The 15,264-nt window shown below is 40.6% G+C and overlaps 2 protein-coding genes across 2 annotated transcripts in view; one reads left to right on the top strand and one right to left on the bottom strand.

The window, feature by feature from the left end:
• Positions 1 to 3: 3 nt before the first annotated feature.
• Positions 4 to 7,413, bottom strand: ppwd1 (peptidylprolyl isomerase domain and WD repeat containing 1). The gene is made up of 11 exons (XM_078272311.1): positions 7,229 to 7,413; positions 7,017 to 7,119; positions 6,390 to 6,493; positions 6,094 to 6,214; positions 5,198 to 5,645; positions 4,925 to 5,115; positions 3,749 to 3,938; positions 3,451 to 3,632; positions 3,273 to 3,354; positions 2,258 to 2,440; positions 4 to 177 (listed from the first exon to the last, which is right to left on the bottom strand). The coding sequence occupies exons 1-11, from the start codon at positions 7,359 to 7,361 to the stop codon at positions 34 to 36; spliced, it is 1,881 nt and encodes a 626-aa protein (XP_078128437.1). The 5' UTR covers positions 7,362 to 7,413; the 3' UTR covers positions 4 to 33.
• Positions 7,414 to 7,849: 436 nt separating this feature from the next.
• Positions 7,850 to 15,264, top strand: part of cwc27 (CWC27 spliceosome associated cyclophilin) — a 28,361-nt gene continuing 20,946 nt past the window's right edge. Inside the window, exons 1-10 of the mRNA XM_078271775.1 lie at positions 7,850 to 8,091; positions 8,434 to 8,530; positions 9,503 to 9,615; positions 9,819 to 9,962; positions 10,802 to 10,900; positions 11,004 to 11,107; positions 11,336 to 11,405; positions 12,801 to 12,880; positions 12,970 to 13,006; positions 13,103 to 13,278. Of these exons, the coding sequence (XP_078127901.1) occupies positions 8,050 to 8,091; positions 8,434 to 8,530; positions 9,503 to 9,615; positions 9,819 to 9,962; positions 10,802 to 10,900; positions 11,004 to 11,107; positions 11,336 to 11,405; positions 12,801 to 12,880; positions 12,970 to 13,006; positions 13,103 to 13,278 (962 nt within the window). The 5' untranslated portion in view covers positions 7,850 to 8,049. The remainder of the gene's footprint in view (positions 8,092 to 8,433; positions 8,531 to 9,502; positions 9,616 to 9,818; positions 9,963 to 10,801; positions 10,901 to 11,003; positions 11,108 to 11,335; positions 11,406 to 12,800; positions 12,881 to 12,969; positions 13,007 to 13,102; positions 13,279 to 15,264) is intronic.

Here is a 15,264-nt window from a genome sequence, read left to right as displayed (position 1 = left end):
CATCACTGTACAGGACATGCTAAAGACATACGATCACTTTACGGTGATGTTGATGATGCTGATGTCTTCATACGGTTTGTCGGTCTTGGGGTTAACTTTGACGTTGGAGATCCTCTGGACGGCCTCCATGCCTTTCGTACACCTTCCAAACACCGTGTGCTTGTTGTCGAGCCAAGGCTGCGGGAGGAAATACAGTAGCACGTTAAACAATATCCCAGATAAGATATTTAAGCCCTTTTCAGACATGGAATCTGTAGCGTCACTGGCTTCATCCATCTGTAAATGGGTTTTTTTGTCGTTCAGACACGACAGGACCTTTAAAGAAAGAGCCACAATGCTCGCACAATATTTGACATCTGGTGAAAGATGGAGTGGCACTGCTGAAGAACAGCGATGAGTTGGACAATAACCATATCCAGGATATTCTTCTTCCAGGCTGCATCAATAATGGATTTAAAACTCAGCTGAAGTTAAATTAATGACTATTGTGAGTCATGCTTCTCACTAGCCAAATTATGATATTCTGTTGCCCATTTACAATCCGACAAAACCCAAGCAGAGTTAGAAATGACAAGATGTCAGACTCTAACTTAATTTCTTAATTAATCTACTTACGCACTGGAGCACCACTAGGGGGGGGCCAAAGCTTCACAGGGGATCATAAGGCCCTCTTGATTTTAAGAAAAACATTTTTACACATAGAACTGTGACCTTTAGGTAGGTATGTGTGTATATATATATATATATATAAATAAATAAATATATATAAATAAATAAATAAATAATATATAAATAAATAATATATATATATATATATATAAATAATATATATAAATAAATAATATATATAAAATATAATATATATTTAATTAATAAAATTATTTATTTATCAGCGTTTTTTTTTTTTATTTTTTTTAAATCGCTTTGCGTCGTGCCTCACAGGCTACTATTTTGACCCTTTGCAGCACCGTTACTTATCATCAAGCTGCCACTTCCTCCTAACACATCCTGCTGCTGCAGGCTGCAGGCATGATGGAGAAAGACAGCAGGAATGAAATCCTGAATGGAACTTTTTATTTTCCAAAACTCCCAGACGGCTCATAGACAAGTCGAAAGCCATATGCACGTTGTGTAAAGCCGAATTAAAATATCACCGAAGCACGTCAAGCTTGAGCTACCACCTACGAGCTAAGCATAGTAGTACAGTTTACAGTAGTACAGTACATTTTAGGCTAACAACACAATTCGCTGATCTTACGTTAGCTGACAAGCCGACAAGCTGGCTTTCCATTATAACGTTAAACATGTTAACAACAACGTTATGGAAAACAATGATATTGTTGGCAGATAACAGCACTTACCTCAAAACTAATGTCAGGGATTGTGATTGGCCAAATGACTCGCATCGTGTCACCAAAGATGTTTTATTGTGAAGAAGACCGCAGTAGGTTTTTGTACCCCCCCCCCCAAAAAAAATAAAAAAAAACTCTTCAGATCTACACGATTCACGTGGATGACATTTTCCTATTCAAAATGGCGATTTTCGCCAAAAAGCAACTAGTTTGCAGGTATGGTTTTACTGGATATGAATACTGTGAGCAGTTGAGGAAAATATTTTTGTTAGTCTATAAAAATGTTGTAAAAGAGAAATCTTTCTTTCAACACCTTTAAATTGGCTCCTTCACAGTCTATTCAACTGATTTTATTTTCTTTGGGGATAAGGGATGATATTTACAGAAATAGTTCCAACATTTTGAGAAACAGACCTATTCGCTGCCGGGCCTTGGTTTTTGCCCAAATTTAACAGACAAAAATAACATGTTAATCAGAGAGCTTTTAGAGGTGCTGGTAGACTGATTCTTTTTTAACTTTCAGACAGTCAGGCTAGCTGTTTCCCTATTTCTAGATTTTATGCTAAATTAAGCTGACGGGCTGCTAGCTGTAGCTTCATATTTACTGTAAAAGCACGAGAGTGTATTAATCGTCTGATCTAACTCTCAGCAAGAAAGCGAATAAGCGGATTTCACAAAATGTTGAACTATTCCTTTAAGGTCAAATGTTTAACATGGCCCTTAAAAAGGCAGAACAACACATGCTATTCCACCTATTCAGATTGTGTTTTTTATGGAAAAGTGGCTTGGGGCGCTTATCTAAATCTGAGGCCGACATTTTCCATTTCCAGCACATTAATAAAGTGCATGTCTGAAAGGGGCTTTAGTTGGGTTTGCCAATGTGAGCTACTAAAGAGGCAACTTACAGTTGGAACAACGGTGACGAAAAACTGCGAGCCGTTGGTGCCGGGGCCTCCGTTGGCCATACTGAGCGTGTACGGGCGGTCGTGTCTCAGCGTGGCATGGAACTCGTCCTCAAACTCTCCTCCCCAGATGCTCTCGCCGCCCATGCCTGTGCCTGTGGGGTCTCCTGTCTGAATCATAAAACCCTGCACACAACAAAGACAAAGATTCACACACAGCTTAATGCAGAGTCGGAGAAGGCAACGTTCACACTTGGCGTCTTTTTTTAAGCTGCCAGCGTCTGTTTTACATTATAATCCTACGGAGTAAACCGTTTTTCAAAAAAAGTCCTGAACGCTTTTTAAAACGCCAGAGCGTCTTTTTGAAGTTGAAAAAAGTTCCGCTTTTTTTTTTCTTCTTCTTTTTTTTTTTAAATTAAAAACGCCCTACGTCAAGTGCTTTTTCGATACAGCTGGCCAATGACAGCAGAGTAGCGAGACCTGTCGTTTCCAAAACGGGAAAAAATGGAGTCGGGAGCACAGCGAGTTATATGATATGACCGGGTGGATCCTGTTCAGGGAACTCGCTTTGTCTGATCTAACGTCGTAGTAGCGCCGCTCCCTCTCTCTGTTCGATCGCTCGACCACTTTGTTTGATCTAGCACCGCTCCACACAGCACCCTTGGATACTGTAGCAGTAGCTGTTGTTATTAGGAGGTGTTGAAATTAATCAAATAATCGATGCAACGAATCGTGGACATGGACGATGCTGCATCGATGATCGGCCGGGCCATAATCGATTATTTCTGTTTACAATTGAATGTAGGCCTAACAACCTTTCGGTTTACATATTCTGGTATGTTGTGCACATTCACGAAGTGCCGTGTGCTCAGCGCTGTAGTTTTATGTATCCAATTTATTTTAGTATTCGAGACAGAATGTTTTGTTTTTGAAGCTTGAAAAGCTATGAATTAAATATCCTTGATGGCTTTAATAGAAATAGATATAGATTGTCTACTAACCAGAGAAGAAAACCTACCTTGATCACTCTGTGGAATATGTGACCGTTGTAGTAGCCGTTCCTGCTGTGGACACAGAAGTTCTCCACAGTTTTGGGGCATCTAAGATAAAAATAAAAGAGCAGAGAACTAATACTTATATCTTGTTAAATGTAAAGGAGACTTCTCAACAAAGCCACTGTGTTCTCAAAAACCTACTCCACGGGGAAAAGCTTGATGTGGATGTCTCCCATGGTGGTGTGGATGATGGCGCTGTCAGACACTCTCTTGGGGCCCTCCGCCTGCGTGGCAGCCATCACTTCTTCCTTCGAGGGCTTCTCGTTAAAGATGTCTCTGTCCGAGTCTGCACTCTTCGTATCCTCTGGTTCTCTCTTTGAGAACTTAAGTACAGAAAAGAAAAAGAAAAAGAATGTTGTATTAAGACCGATAGCAGTGGGAGAATTTTTGTTCTTCTCTCTCGCTGCATCATGTTATTTTGAACGCCATGTTATCTCACCATGTAGAAGCGGTTCTTCTTAAACGCGGTGCAGAATACGGTGGGGTCAGGCTCCACGTTATCTAAGGCAGGGTTGTCGCACGCTTTCATCTCCACAGTGGGTGCCACGTGCGTGGCCTTTGCAACCCCCTGGAACAGACACAGCTTGACCACACGGATGTTCTCCAACTTCCCGAGGATCCGCACACATCTGGGGGACGAGATCCAGAAACGTGTGTCTGACATTTGACCTCAACATCATTAGGTAGTGACGTAGACTGATCATGGACTTCAAGGTTTAATTAACCAATCCAGTGTTTTCCCGTGGTTTGTTAAAGACTTGGGTGCACGTATTTGGTGGGGGTTTAGGGGGTCCTCCCTAAAGAAAATGTTATGTTTTTCCATAATAATAAAAAAAAATGCAATTTCACATTATTTTGAACCAATATTATTACTATATCTGTGTCTAAAACGTTGAAAAAGCTAGAGCAGATATACAATAAATTAATACCCAAAAAGCTTAAAGACAACATTTGCTAATGAAGTCCACTGGGGACCGACTACAATCATTAGAGCTGAGAAAAGTCATTCAGTTAGTTTTTGAAGTTTGAAGTAGTATTTGAAGTTTAAGTTTCGAGTAGGGCTGCACGATATGAGGAAAACATCCAATTGATTATTTTGACTGATATTACAATTGCGATACGATTCACGATATTGGAGGGTATAGGGATATTTGTATTTGTATTTATTTATAGGGATGTAGTTGTTTGGGTATAGGGGTTTTTGTAACATTATTGTCATTTTCATCAAAAAATAAATATTATTATTATTTTTTTTTATGATTATAGTGTGATTTTTGCGAGGATCTGTACCAAACAAAGAACATTTCTTTAGTCTGTAGGACAGGATTTGTAGGCCGGGACGTCTCTGCCGCCACACAATACTTAATTCAGAATGGTTTGAATGGCCCCTGACCCCCACCCCCCAATTTAGATATTGCACTTGTTGCACTAACTGCAATTAATTGTGTAGCACTAGTTTCACGTTTTTTTTTTTTTTTTTTTATTATACATTCATTCGTCTTAGGCTGACCCCAAATGGCTTGGGTGCTGCACCTAAGCGTTATGATGGCAGGGAAAACCCTGCAATCAACATACACACAAAAAAAAGACTTTCTCCACCTTCACATGAACGTACCTGTTGGTCTCCACATTGATGACCTTGATGCCGAGCATGGTCCCATAGAGCACAAAGTGGCCGGTCTCATCAAAGATGATATTTGTCAGTCGGATGCCGTCCACCTTCTCCAGCTCTCTCTCCACAGCCATCCGCCTCCCGAACTCCATGTCGGGCAGCTGCTGCCTCATCTGCTGCAGCTCTGTGAACATCTGACACACAAAGCGGGTGTGATAAGCACGCGAATTAGCCACATCAGTAGAGATCCAGGCTGAGCCATGTGCGAGAACTTACACTTAGCGATTCATCGAACACTCTCATCAGCTTCCCTGTCAGGAAGCGGAAGATTCTGACTTTCCTGTCGGACGCAATGGTGGCCATTTTCTTCCCGTCCGAAGAAAACGTGAGGCTTGTGGGATACGTTTTGTGTTTTACGAATTCGTACAAGTCTGTTCCTGTTTTGTATTCCCAATGCACATGCTTGGGGAATCTGAATTCGCTCGGGAGGCCAGTCCAGTATTCCAGCATTCCCGCTTTGTCAGCGGAGACGATGACTCGAAATCTGGGATTCAGGCGGATTTGGGACAGCGGCGAGGAGTGCATCTTGTCGAAGATGTGGAGCGGCTGGTTGCTTCCCCGTCCGTCATAGACGAAGATCTTCCCTGTGGATTTTTCCGAGCAGGCCACCGTGGAAATGGCATCCCCGGGATTGTAGATCCACTCGGACTGGCCTGGATGAAAGCTACACAGAGGAGGGACAGAAAATCATGTTCCATTAGGAAAGTAAATGTAAACATGTTCTGCCCTTCACGTGTACACATGAGGTACAATTACTAGAGCTGGGCGATATGGGAAAAAAATCAAATGTCACGATATTTTCATTGGTGTCGATATTGCGGCGATATCGTAGGGTTGACTATTGGTGCTTTCACAAAATATTAACACAATGAATTTTGATAAATAACCACCAACAATGTGGATACAGTAACTAAAGTGGGGTAAAGGCAAATAATAGAACAGCTAGAACAGTCAGTAAGTTCAGAAAAGTACATCACTTTTCTGTAATGCAGCCTTTAAAACCAGGAAAAGACTTATATCCAAAATGTAAGGCGATATCTATCCTCATATATTGATGTCGATATAATATGGCTGTATTGCCCAGCCCTAACAATTACTGTGTAATAACTCACCCCAACTTCAGCATATTGATCATGTCAAAGTTGACAACATCAAACACTTTCATGGCCTGATCATCACCAACCGAACAGAGAAGGGCTCCTTCAGCACTGACTGCAATGCTTTCTATCACACCTGCAGAAGACGAAAGAACAATTTCTGCTTATCGTGACACACAATACATGTTACATTTGAGTAGACGATGCAACGCAAACACGTCAATAAAACGCAAGGAAGCCAACATTTCATTCCTTCTTCTCATGAACTATAAATAATAAACAGAAAGATAAACATGATAAATAATGCATACCGAGATGGCTTCGAAAGTGTTTGACAAACTCTATTCCCTCGTCCTCCTTCTTCTTCCAAAACTTGACATGGCCATCCTGGCTGGCTGTGATAATGAAGTCCGTCCTGAAAAAAGGAATATTTACTTTCATGAGAAACAAAGCCTGGGGCAAACGGAGAAATAAAAGTCAAAAATGTTAAGATGTAGTCTTCATTGTGAAGGAAGAGATTTAACATTATTTAAGCAGAGCAGGTTTTGCAGGATTCACGTATTTAAAAGAAAAAGTGAATGAAGAAGAATGGGAGATCTCTTAAATCATCACAAGTAGTTAAAGGCACTCACGCGATCTTAGAATAGGCTACACTTATTGCAAGTCTTCATTAGACTTATGGGACAGTTTTCTATAACCACTTTGTAACGTTGTTTTGACACAGGCTGACAACATTTGATTGATAATTAAGTCAAACCCAAACCATGTAACTGTATCTGGAAAAAACGTAAGTTGAGCATGATCATTCATCTTGGAATAAGGTATATATTAGTGGACATGGACACCATGAACTAAGAAAGCTGTCCCCTGTAGGGCTAGAGTCTGTTGAATACACTGTGTCAACGTTAAGGGTTCAAGTTTATTGGAAAATAACTTACTTTGAGCAAACTATCTGTGTAATAACGTCTCTGTGCATGTAGCTCCGTTCATACATTGCAGCTGAGGGGAGGTTGTCCAGATAAACACGCTCATAATCGAGTACTGAGGGAAAAAACAATACAAAAGTATCCAGGAGTTAGCATGGTTAGCATTGTTTAAGCAGGAGTCAAACATGTGGCGAAGTAACGTTATCTAGCTGCTCGAAACTAACCTTTCCTTTTCTTAGTCGTGATAGCTTCGCTTGGCATGGGTCCGACCCACTCCTCCTCTTCTCCATCCCCTTCTCCATCCTGAGCGTCCTCGGCTTTTCGCTTAAGATCCACATTGTTTTCAGACGCCGCCATCGCTGCCAGTTTTCCGTGTTGTCCTTTCTGTGTTACAGTACTTCCGGCCGGGAAATTCTCTCTTGCTGGTTAATATCCTGCCATATTTGATTAAAACCTACAAATTATTGGCCACTTTAATTTTTATGAATGATGGTTGTACTTTAATATATAAAACTGGGCCCTTTTCATCATGCCATTATCAGGTTTTAACCATCCGTTGATGTATTTTAACTGGGCTAGCTATAGTGGAACAAAAGTACTCTGTTGTTTCCGAGGGTATCTTGTCATAGACACTTGGGTCAAACCAAAAGTCAACTTTTGGGGGTGTCTTCAATATTGCTTGGGATTGTTCTGTGTCCAGCACATCTGGAGATTGATACTTACGTGACTTTATTATTCACTTGATATAATAAGAAATCATATTTACTAATTTAAATGTTAATTCCCGAAGAAATAACGAAATAAACAATGTTTTATTAAGGACCCCCCACGTACTCGGAAGTAAACAATAAGCACACTTGTATATGGCCAATATGGCTCGATATGGCTGTAGCTAACGTATAATATTTGTCACTTGTAAAGCAAGCTAATTTAACAGATCTACTGTTAACTAGTGGTTTATATAACGGGGTGTCATATTTAGAAGTGTCACACAGTGTAAAAAAAAGACAATTTTCTTCTTTTGACGACAAACCTCGGCAGCAGAATGAGCAATATTTACATCCAAGAGCCACCATCAAATGGAAAGGTGAGCGCGACTTTTTAACTTTAATTTTAACTAACGTTACCATTTAATCCTCTTATTTGAATTTCGAACGATATGCTTCATTATATACTTTTAGAGTTTACAACGTCGATGTCGTTTAGCTACGTTGCGCGTTTCAGCTAGCACTAATAAAATGCAGCATTGTGATTGTATTCACATATTCATATTACAATAAAATCACTAGCCTAATACTTGAACCTTCGTTGTGTGTCCTGCAGCTAACCTTGTGTGTGTGTCAGATGAAATGTTAGATCTCTAGAGCGTTTTGTTTCGTTTGAATATGATTTCTTATTTACACTTCCCCACTTTGGGATCTTTTCTTAGGTCCTGTTGAAGACTTCAGCAGGAGACATTGACATTGAGTTGTGGTCCAAAGAGGCTCCTAAAGCATGCAGGAACTTTGTGCAGCTGTGCATGGAAGGTAAGAATCCAAAGGCAGTTAAAAGACTAACAGTGCAGAGCTCCTAAAACTACAGTGGTGTAGTTTAATGTATTGTAGTGGGTATACTGTGCTGTATATGGGCCAGAATCAGCCTCTGGGGGAGGAGGGGCCATATTATAGAGTGTGTGTGTGTATATGTGGGGGGGGGGGGAGTTTTGAACATCTATGACTTCATTTCCTGTATTCGGAGACACTTTAATGCACCAATTTAAGGTGGAATTACCTTTTTATTTAGCCTATGTGAAGAAGAAAAACACAGATGACAATTCAAACTATATCAAACATATAATGGGATGTATGTTGTTGCGTGTCATTGGGCATTTTTAAGTGGGTATATATAAATACTGGAGCATTCTTAGTGGGTATACTGTGTATACCTGCGTATCACGTAAACTACACCACTGTAAAACAATATGTCATAACAGCAATATCAGTCACCCACACATATCCTCCCAGTTTTAAGAGGTCTTGTACTTCAAAAATACATTCCAAGTAATATGAATGTATCACTGTTTTATCATTATCCGCATATGTTGACTTATGCTTGCCTCCGACAAACGACTAGCTGTGCAGACAAGAATTTACACCGGCAACAAATTGTACTTAATCAATTGTAAGTGTTACAATGTTCAATGTCCATCGGCAGTCGCGTCATGCAATTTTCATCACCTTTAATACATAGATTGCAACGGTCTTCAGGGTTGGTTTGTTGTTGCATAAATAGGTCAACATTTAATTTGAAACTTATTTTAAATAACCTTGTCACAGTAGTTGGGGTATTGTTCACTCGACTACTATTTACTCATTTACTTTTCTGTACTGTTTACGTCTCTATTTTCCTTGTATTTTCTACCAAATTACAGAATTATTTCCAGGCGATTATTAAGAATTTTTTTCAGAAATAACAGTCCTGTAAAATAAAGTGTGCCCTTATATTTCTCTATCCTCTAGGTTACTATGATGGCACAGTGTTTCACCGAGTGGTGCGTGAGTTCATTGTTCAGGGGGGAGATCCCACTGGAACAGGGACTGGTGGAGAGTCCATCTATGGTCGGCCATTCAAGGTCAGACATCTCTACTTCTTTTTGGATTATTCAGTCTATATGATGTTAAAACTAACAAGACTCATCGTTTGAATCATGCTTAGCACATGCTAACATCCTAACCCTTATTCCCAGTCCAACATTAAGAGAATGTAGCTGACATTGAAATGAATGTACCTAAGTCTTTTTATTTTTTTGTTTATTTATTTTTTTTTTACTTTTAGGATGAATTTCACTCCAGACTGCGCTTCAATCGGAGAGGTTTGGTTGCCATGGCAAATGCTGGCCCACATGATAATGGAAGTCAGTTTTTCTTCACCTTGGGACGTGCAGATGAGCTCAACAATAAACACACCATATTCGGCAAGGTGAATCTAAAGAACTGTAGCAATTTGCATGAATATTTCCATTGTGTATTCTGATGTTAGAACACACTACCACACGGGCCTGAAATACACACACATGCACAAAAGGAGAGATGTCACGAGCACCTTGGCAGTGCTTAGGAGGTGAACTGGCACCTCTCCAGCTACCAGTCCATACTCCTTACTTCAGTCCATACGGTGACTTGAACCACCAACCCTCCGGTTGCCAACCCAACTCCCGAAGGACTGGTCTACTGCCACCCCATTTCCCAGAACTGTGTATGTTAAAGTGCTCATATTATGCCCATTTTCAGGTTCATAATTGTATTTAGAGGTTGTACCAGGATAGGTTTATATGGTTTAATTTCCAAAAAAACACCATATATTTGTTGTACTGCACATTGCTGCAGCTCCTCTTTTCACCCTGTGTGTTGAGCGCTCTGTTTTAGCTACAGAGTGAGACCTCTCACTTCTGTTCCATCTTTGTTGGGAGTCGCACATGCTCAGTAGCTAGGTAAGGACTACTAGCCAGTCAGAAGCAGAGTATGAGGGCGTGCTACACTAGCAGCTAGGCGAACAAAGTGACCACGTTTGTCTCTGAAGTAAAGGCTGGACTACAATAGAGCTGTTTGGAGCAGTTTGTGAACAGTGTTTTCTGTTGGAGATGGTAAGTCCCTTTGGGGTGGACTTTGGGCTTTTACACTTTGTAAACCTATAACATGCACAAAAAAAGATATATAACACAATAAAGGAAAGGGAAAAAGCCAAAAAGCACAATATGAGCACTTTAAAGAGTACTCCAAGTTGTGTGTTTTTTTTTCTTCCAACAATGTCCACTGCAGGTCACAGGAGACACCGTCTATAATATGCTCAGATTGGCAGACGTTGAATGCGACGACGAGGAAAGACCTCTGAATCCCCACAAGATAAAAATTGCTGAGGTATTTTCTTCTTCTCCTACTACTTTTTCACTTCCTTGATAACTTTTAAATATTCATTGTCAGTGATTTGAAATACTGATATAAAACATTTTGTCTCTTCCAGGTGCTTCACTCTCCCTTTGATGACATTATACCCCGTGAAACAAAGAAAGCCAAAAAGGAGAAAGATAAAGAGGAGGGAAAGAAATCCCAGTCAAAAGCCACAAAGTGAGCGCATAGACGTCATCTGACTCTCTGTTTGTATCTGCCCAATAATGTCAGAAACCTTATAACCTGCCCAGTTAGCAATGTGATCAGACCTAAACATGTATGGTGTTCTTATATCTTCTTGTTCTTCTCCTCTTTGCTCCTGATTCTTCTTGTGTTCTATCTTTTGCTACAAGTCTTGTTGTTGTTAGAGACGCTTTGATGCCAACTCTGTGTTGATTTTTGTAGGAACTTCAGTCTGTTATCATTTGGGGAGGAAGCAGAAGAGGAAGAGGAGATGGTGAATCAAGTGAGCCAGGTACTGAAGCACAAAACTAGTCTCTCTGATGGCAGCCAGTTAAATCACAGTGAAATTATTTTAATAGTTTTTCACAAGATAGTTAGCTAGATAGATAGATAGATTTTTATTGATCCCAAAAATGGGAAATTACAGTGTTACTGCAGCAAAATATCAGACACACAGCACACATATAGAATATAGATGAAATAATAGGATACAATATACATGAAATAATAAATAGGATAGAATACAAGAACAATTATTTTCCTTTTTTAAAATGAAGATAAAAAATACAAAGTGCAGAATGTACAACATATATACAAGTTAGGAATACAAATTTACAACTACTTCAATAGTATTTATAAAGATGTAAGTAAACCTATGTTTGTGCAAGTTCAGTGTCTATTCACTGTCAGACCAACCAAAAGCGAGTGTTTTTGGTTATCGTTACCATAGTCTCGCATTGCCAGAAGCTTCCTCCACAGCGCCGCGGAGGAGGGTCTGGCGAGTCCACACAGCATTCCGGGATGGGAGACAACCGTGCTCTGGTTTATTGGCATTTCTTTAAACCAATCACAGTTGTCTTGGGCGGCGCTAAGCGCCGGACGGAGCAACGACGCATCTGCAAAATAGTCTCGGGAAGGAACTTGTTTTGGTGGAAGTTCAAAAGTTGTTTTAGTCGTGCAACAGAAAACTCAGATTGGACAGATAGTCTAGCTAGCTGTCTGGATTTACCCTGCAGAGATCTGAGGAGCAGTTCAAGGTGCTGTAGGTAAGACTGGGAAGATCCAGGACTTAGCCAAAGAATTTGAACATCGACAACTTCTCAGTCCCCCCCCCCCTTTCTGCTAAAGACCAAAACGGTCTCTTAAGCCCCTCCCCCCACAAGGGAGAATGAATGTGTGTGCACGAGCAGTGATTGACACGCAGTTAGACACCCCCCCTGGCCCTGATTGGTGCATCTGAACAGGGAGCGGTGGATTTTTGCAAATCTCACTACAGGCTGTAGGTGGAGCCAGAGGAGCTGGATTTCTTTTTAAATGACCTGCTTCATGTAGTTCTACTGGAACATAGGGTCAGTTTCAGCAAATATGACAGAATAGGACAGCCACCTATTTGATTTGATTTTTACAAAATGAAACATCTAATATCTGTAATTTATCTTTAAGTTGTTAGAATCTTACGTCTTTTAGAATGGAAACTTAGTGTGCTTGACAAACCTTTGTGGCAATTGGACTTTGTAAATGTGTTTGTTGGTTAATTACAGGTATTTGCAGTATTGTTGTTTTTTAAATGGGGTTCTATTAAAATGAAATGGACATTTCAGAGGTTGAGGCTGCGCTGAAATAAGAATATGTTGCAACATGTGTAAAAAACTAAATCAGTTGCTTACCATGGTTTGTCTTTCTCCAGACACTAAAGGGAAAAAGCAAAAGCAGCCATGACCTTTTGAAAGATGATCCCAGACTGAGCTCTGTTCCAGCAGTTGATAAGTATGTACAATGATTCATTTAGTAATAATAACGCAAAAGGCGCCTTCTAATCCTTGTCCTTTTTCTTTGTCCTTCTACCTTTTTAAAAGAAAAAAAAAGAAGGGGACACCAGGCGATACAGCGGAGGTACGTCGCACACCGTAAAGTCTCTTTTGTTCCAAAACAAAGTTCCCAGAGTCACTTTTCACTGATCTGTAAATGTCTTTGTGTTCCGCCTTCCAGACAGATGACGCGACCGACGATGACGTTGAAGGTGACATGGATGCAGATGAAGAGTATGACTCAGACGAGAAAGAGAGGATGAAAGCTCTCATCAGTAACAAACTAAAGAAAGACAAAGGCGCAGTGAAAACCACAGATCCCGGTGAGGAGGAGCGAGAGAAAAAGACCAGCCGCAGGTATGACTGCATGTTTCTGAGCCGTGTGTCATTGAGTAGAAATATAAACTGAAGCCAACAGATGGCAGGTTTGTTTAATAAATAGTCTGCATGATTTTTTTGCTTTGGTCCCAGAGCAGCCTTAGCTGTATCACAAATGTTGTTCCACTTGTAACACAGCGTAACAGCCTGGTGGGGGGACTGTTGAACTGTGTAACAGAAAAAACCGTTGAGCAGCCCTCCTCTGTTTTGTGAATACAATTAGATAAGAAGAGACCATTCAGACAAGCAGAACATTTGGTAAATCCACAGAGACGGAGAGAGGACCTTGACTTATTTACTAATATTTTTTATTTACAACCCTGAGTTAGGGCTGCAGCTAATGGTTATTGTTGATAAATGTGAAATAGTGAATAAATGGAAATTTTAAAATGTCTTTTGGTCCAAAATCCCAAAAATATTCCATTTACGATCCTATATGACAACGAAAAGGAGAAAATCATCACATTTGAGAAGCAGACATTTTTGCTTAAAAGATCACTTTAAAGTTGGGGGACTCACAAGAGACAGAGTTTTAAAAGAGCGGTTGAAACCACCAGAGGCCAAAAAAAAAACACTGGATCCTTCATTTCCCATGATGCAACTCGAATGCATCTTTAATTAGACGCCTAAATGCCCACTTCTTTCAAACCTCACACCTCCAGTTTGTAATACAGGCTGTCCTTTATAAAAGTGAAGTCTCAAAGCTGAGATAACCCCGATGACCTCACTGTGACATCATCAGAGTTATTTTCTCAGACTTCACCAAGCCCCTGCAGAGCCACAGAAGACATGTTATCACAGGCTGAGGAGCGCTCGGCGTGATGAGTAAACCAAACTTCATGTGTAAAATTGCTCTTTTTAAGAAGGTTTTTAAATGTGTCTAAAATAAGTCCTCCTATTCAATTCTCCTACTTGGTCCCCAAAAATGATCTAATGAATTGCAGCACTTTATATTTTGAACAGCATTTACATATCTTCCAACTCAGTTTCTACAGTACACACTTCCACTCGCTTTCACACATTCACACACACGACAACCCCCCCCTCCAAAAAAAACAAAACACACACACACTGGACCAACATCAGTGGACCGGCTATTTGAAACAGGAATGTTGGCACTCAAGCCAAATTACTTACTGTGCTGAAGTAGAAGCAACAGTACGTCTGTCTGAGCCAACAGTGTGATTGAAATGAAGGTGAGAGTGGAAGGTGATGGTGATTGGGACAACGTTAGTATGAAAAGGACCTGACTTTCGTCTCTCTTTGATGCTGCTCGTTGGCTGGCTATCTCTCCTCCATATCCTCTTAACAGGTAGCCCTCAACACACATAATCAACATACCCTTCTCTCATTAGTGCTAATGGGTCGTGTGTGTGTGTGTGTGTGTGTCCTGACTGACAGCCAGCCCAATGCAGGCAGACTGTAGTATATTAAACACAAGCGTAGATTGTTTTGCTACAAGAACTGTAACCCAACACAGTGGTTTGTCTTGGCAGGGAATCAAAGGGCAGACTGGTAGGTACAGTGTTAGTCCGGCACAAAGGGGGCATTGTTGCAGGGTGAGCTCCGCTCTCCCACCGTTGCTTTGCTTTGAGCTTTTTAGCTGCTCTGTGCGCAACTAGGAACACCAACTGGTATCTAGTCACCTGGGGGGAATAAAAGGAGAGAGAGGATGTTAAAGGCAGCCGTATTTTTCATAGTTCTGTCTGATTCAGTTTAATGATGCGAGGCTTTTGTTGTTTGCAGATGTACAGTGTGTGATGTGTTTAAGGACTGGTGTCTGCAGCATACTCAGGCCTCAGTTTAGGGGGAAATTTACAACGCTGATTGTATCTTTTTGTCTCAGAGTCAAGGCTGCTGAGACAACCTTGAAATTAGGAGTCTCCCTGAAGCCAAAATAGCGTTTACATCAGGTCAAAACTATCGTACGTTGCTATCCAGCAGCCAGATGATATTCCACTGCAG

This window comes from Sander vitreus, chromosome 16, assembly GCF_031162955.1.
Source record: "Sander vitreus isolate 19-12246 chromosome 16, sanVit1, whole genome shotgun sequence".
Lineage (NCBI taxonomy): Eukaryota > Metazoa > Chordata > Actinopteri > Perciformes > Percidae > Sander > Sander vitreus.
Note: the sequence above shows the minus strand (reverse complement) of the source record. Positions and strands in the feature narration are given on the sequence as shown.

What these genes read in the sequence shown, in the direction of transcription:
- ppwd1 (XM_078272311.1), bottom strand. Translation starts at nt 7,361, where the DNA reads ATGGCGGCGTCTGAAAACAATGTGGATCTTAAGCGAAAAGCCGAGGAC. An exon ending in ATCAATGTGGAGACCAACAG is followed by an intron (nt 3,939 to 4,924) that starts GTACGTTCATGT and finishes CTCGTCCCCCAG; the next exon opens with ATGTGTGCGGATCCTCGGGA. An exon ending in TCGTCACCGTTGTTCCAACT is followed by an intron (nt 178 to 2,257) that starts GTAAGTTGCCTC and finishes TTCCTCCCGCAG; the next exon opens with CCTTGGCTCGACAACAAGCA.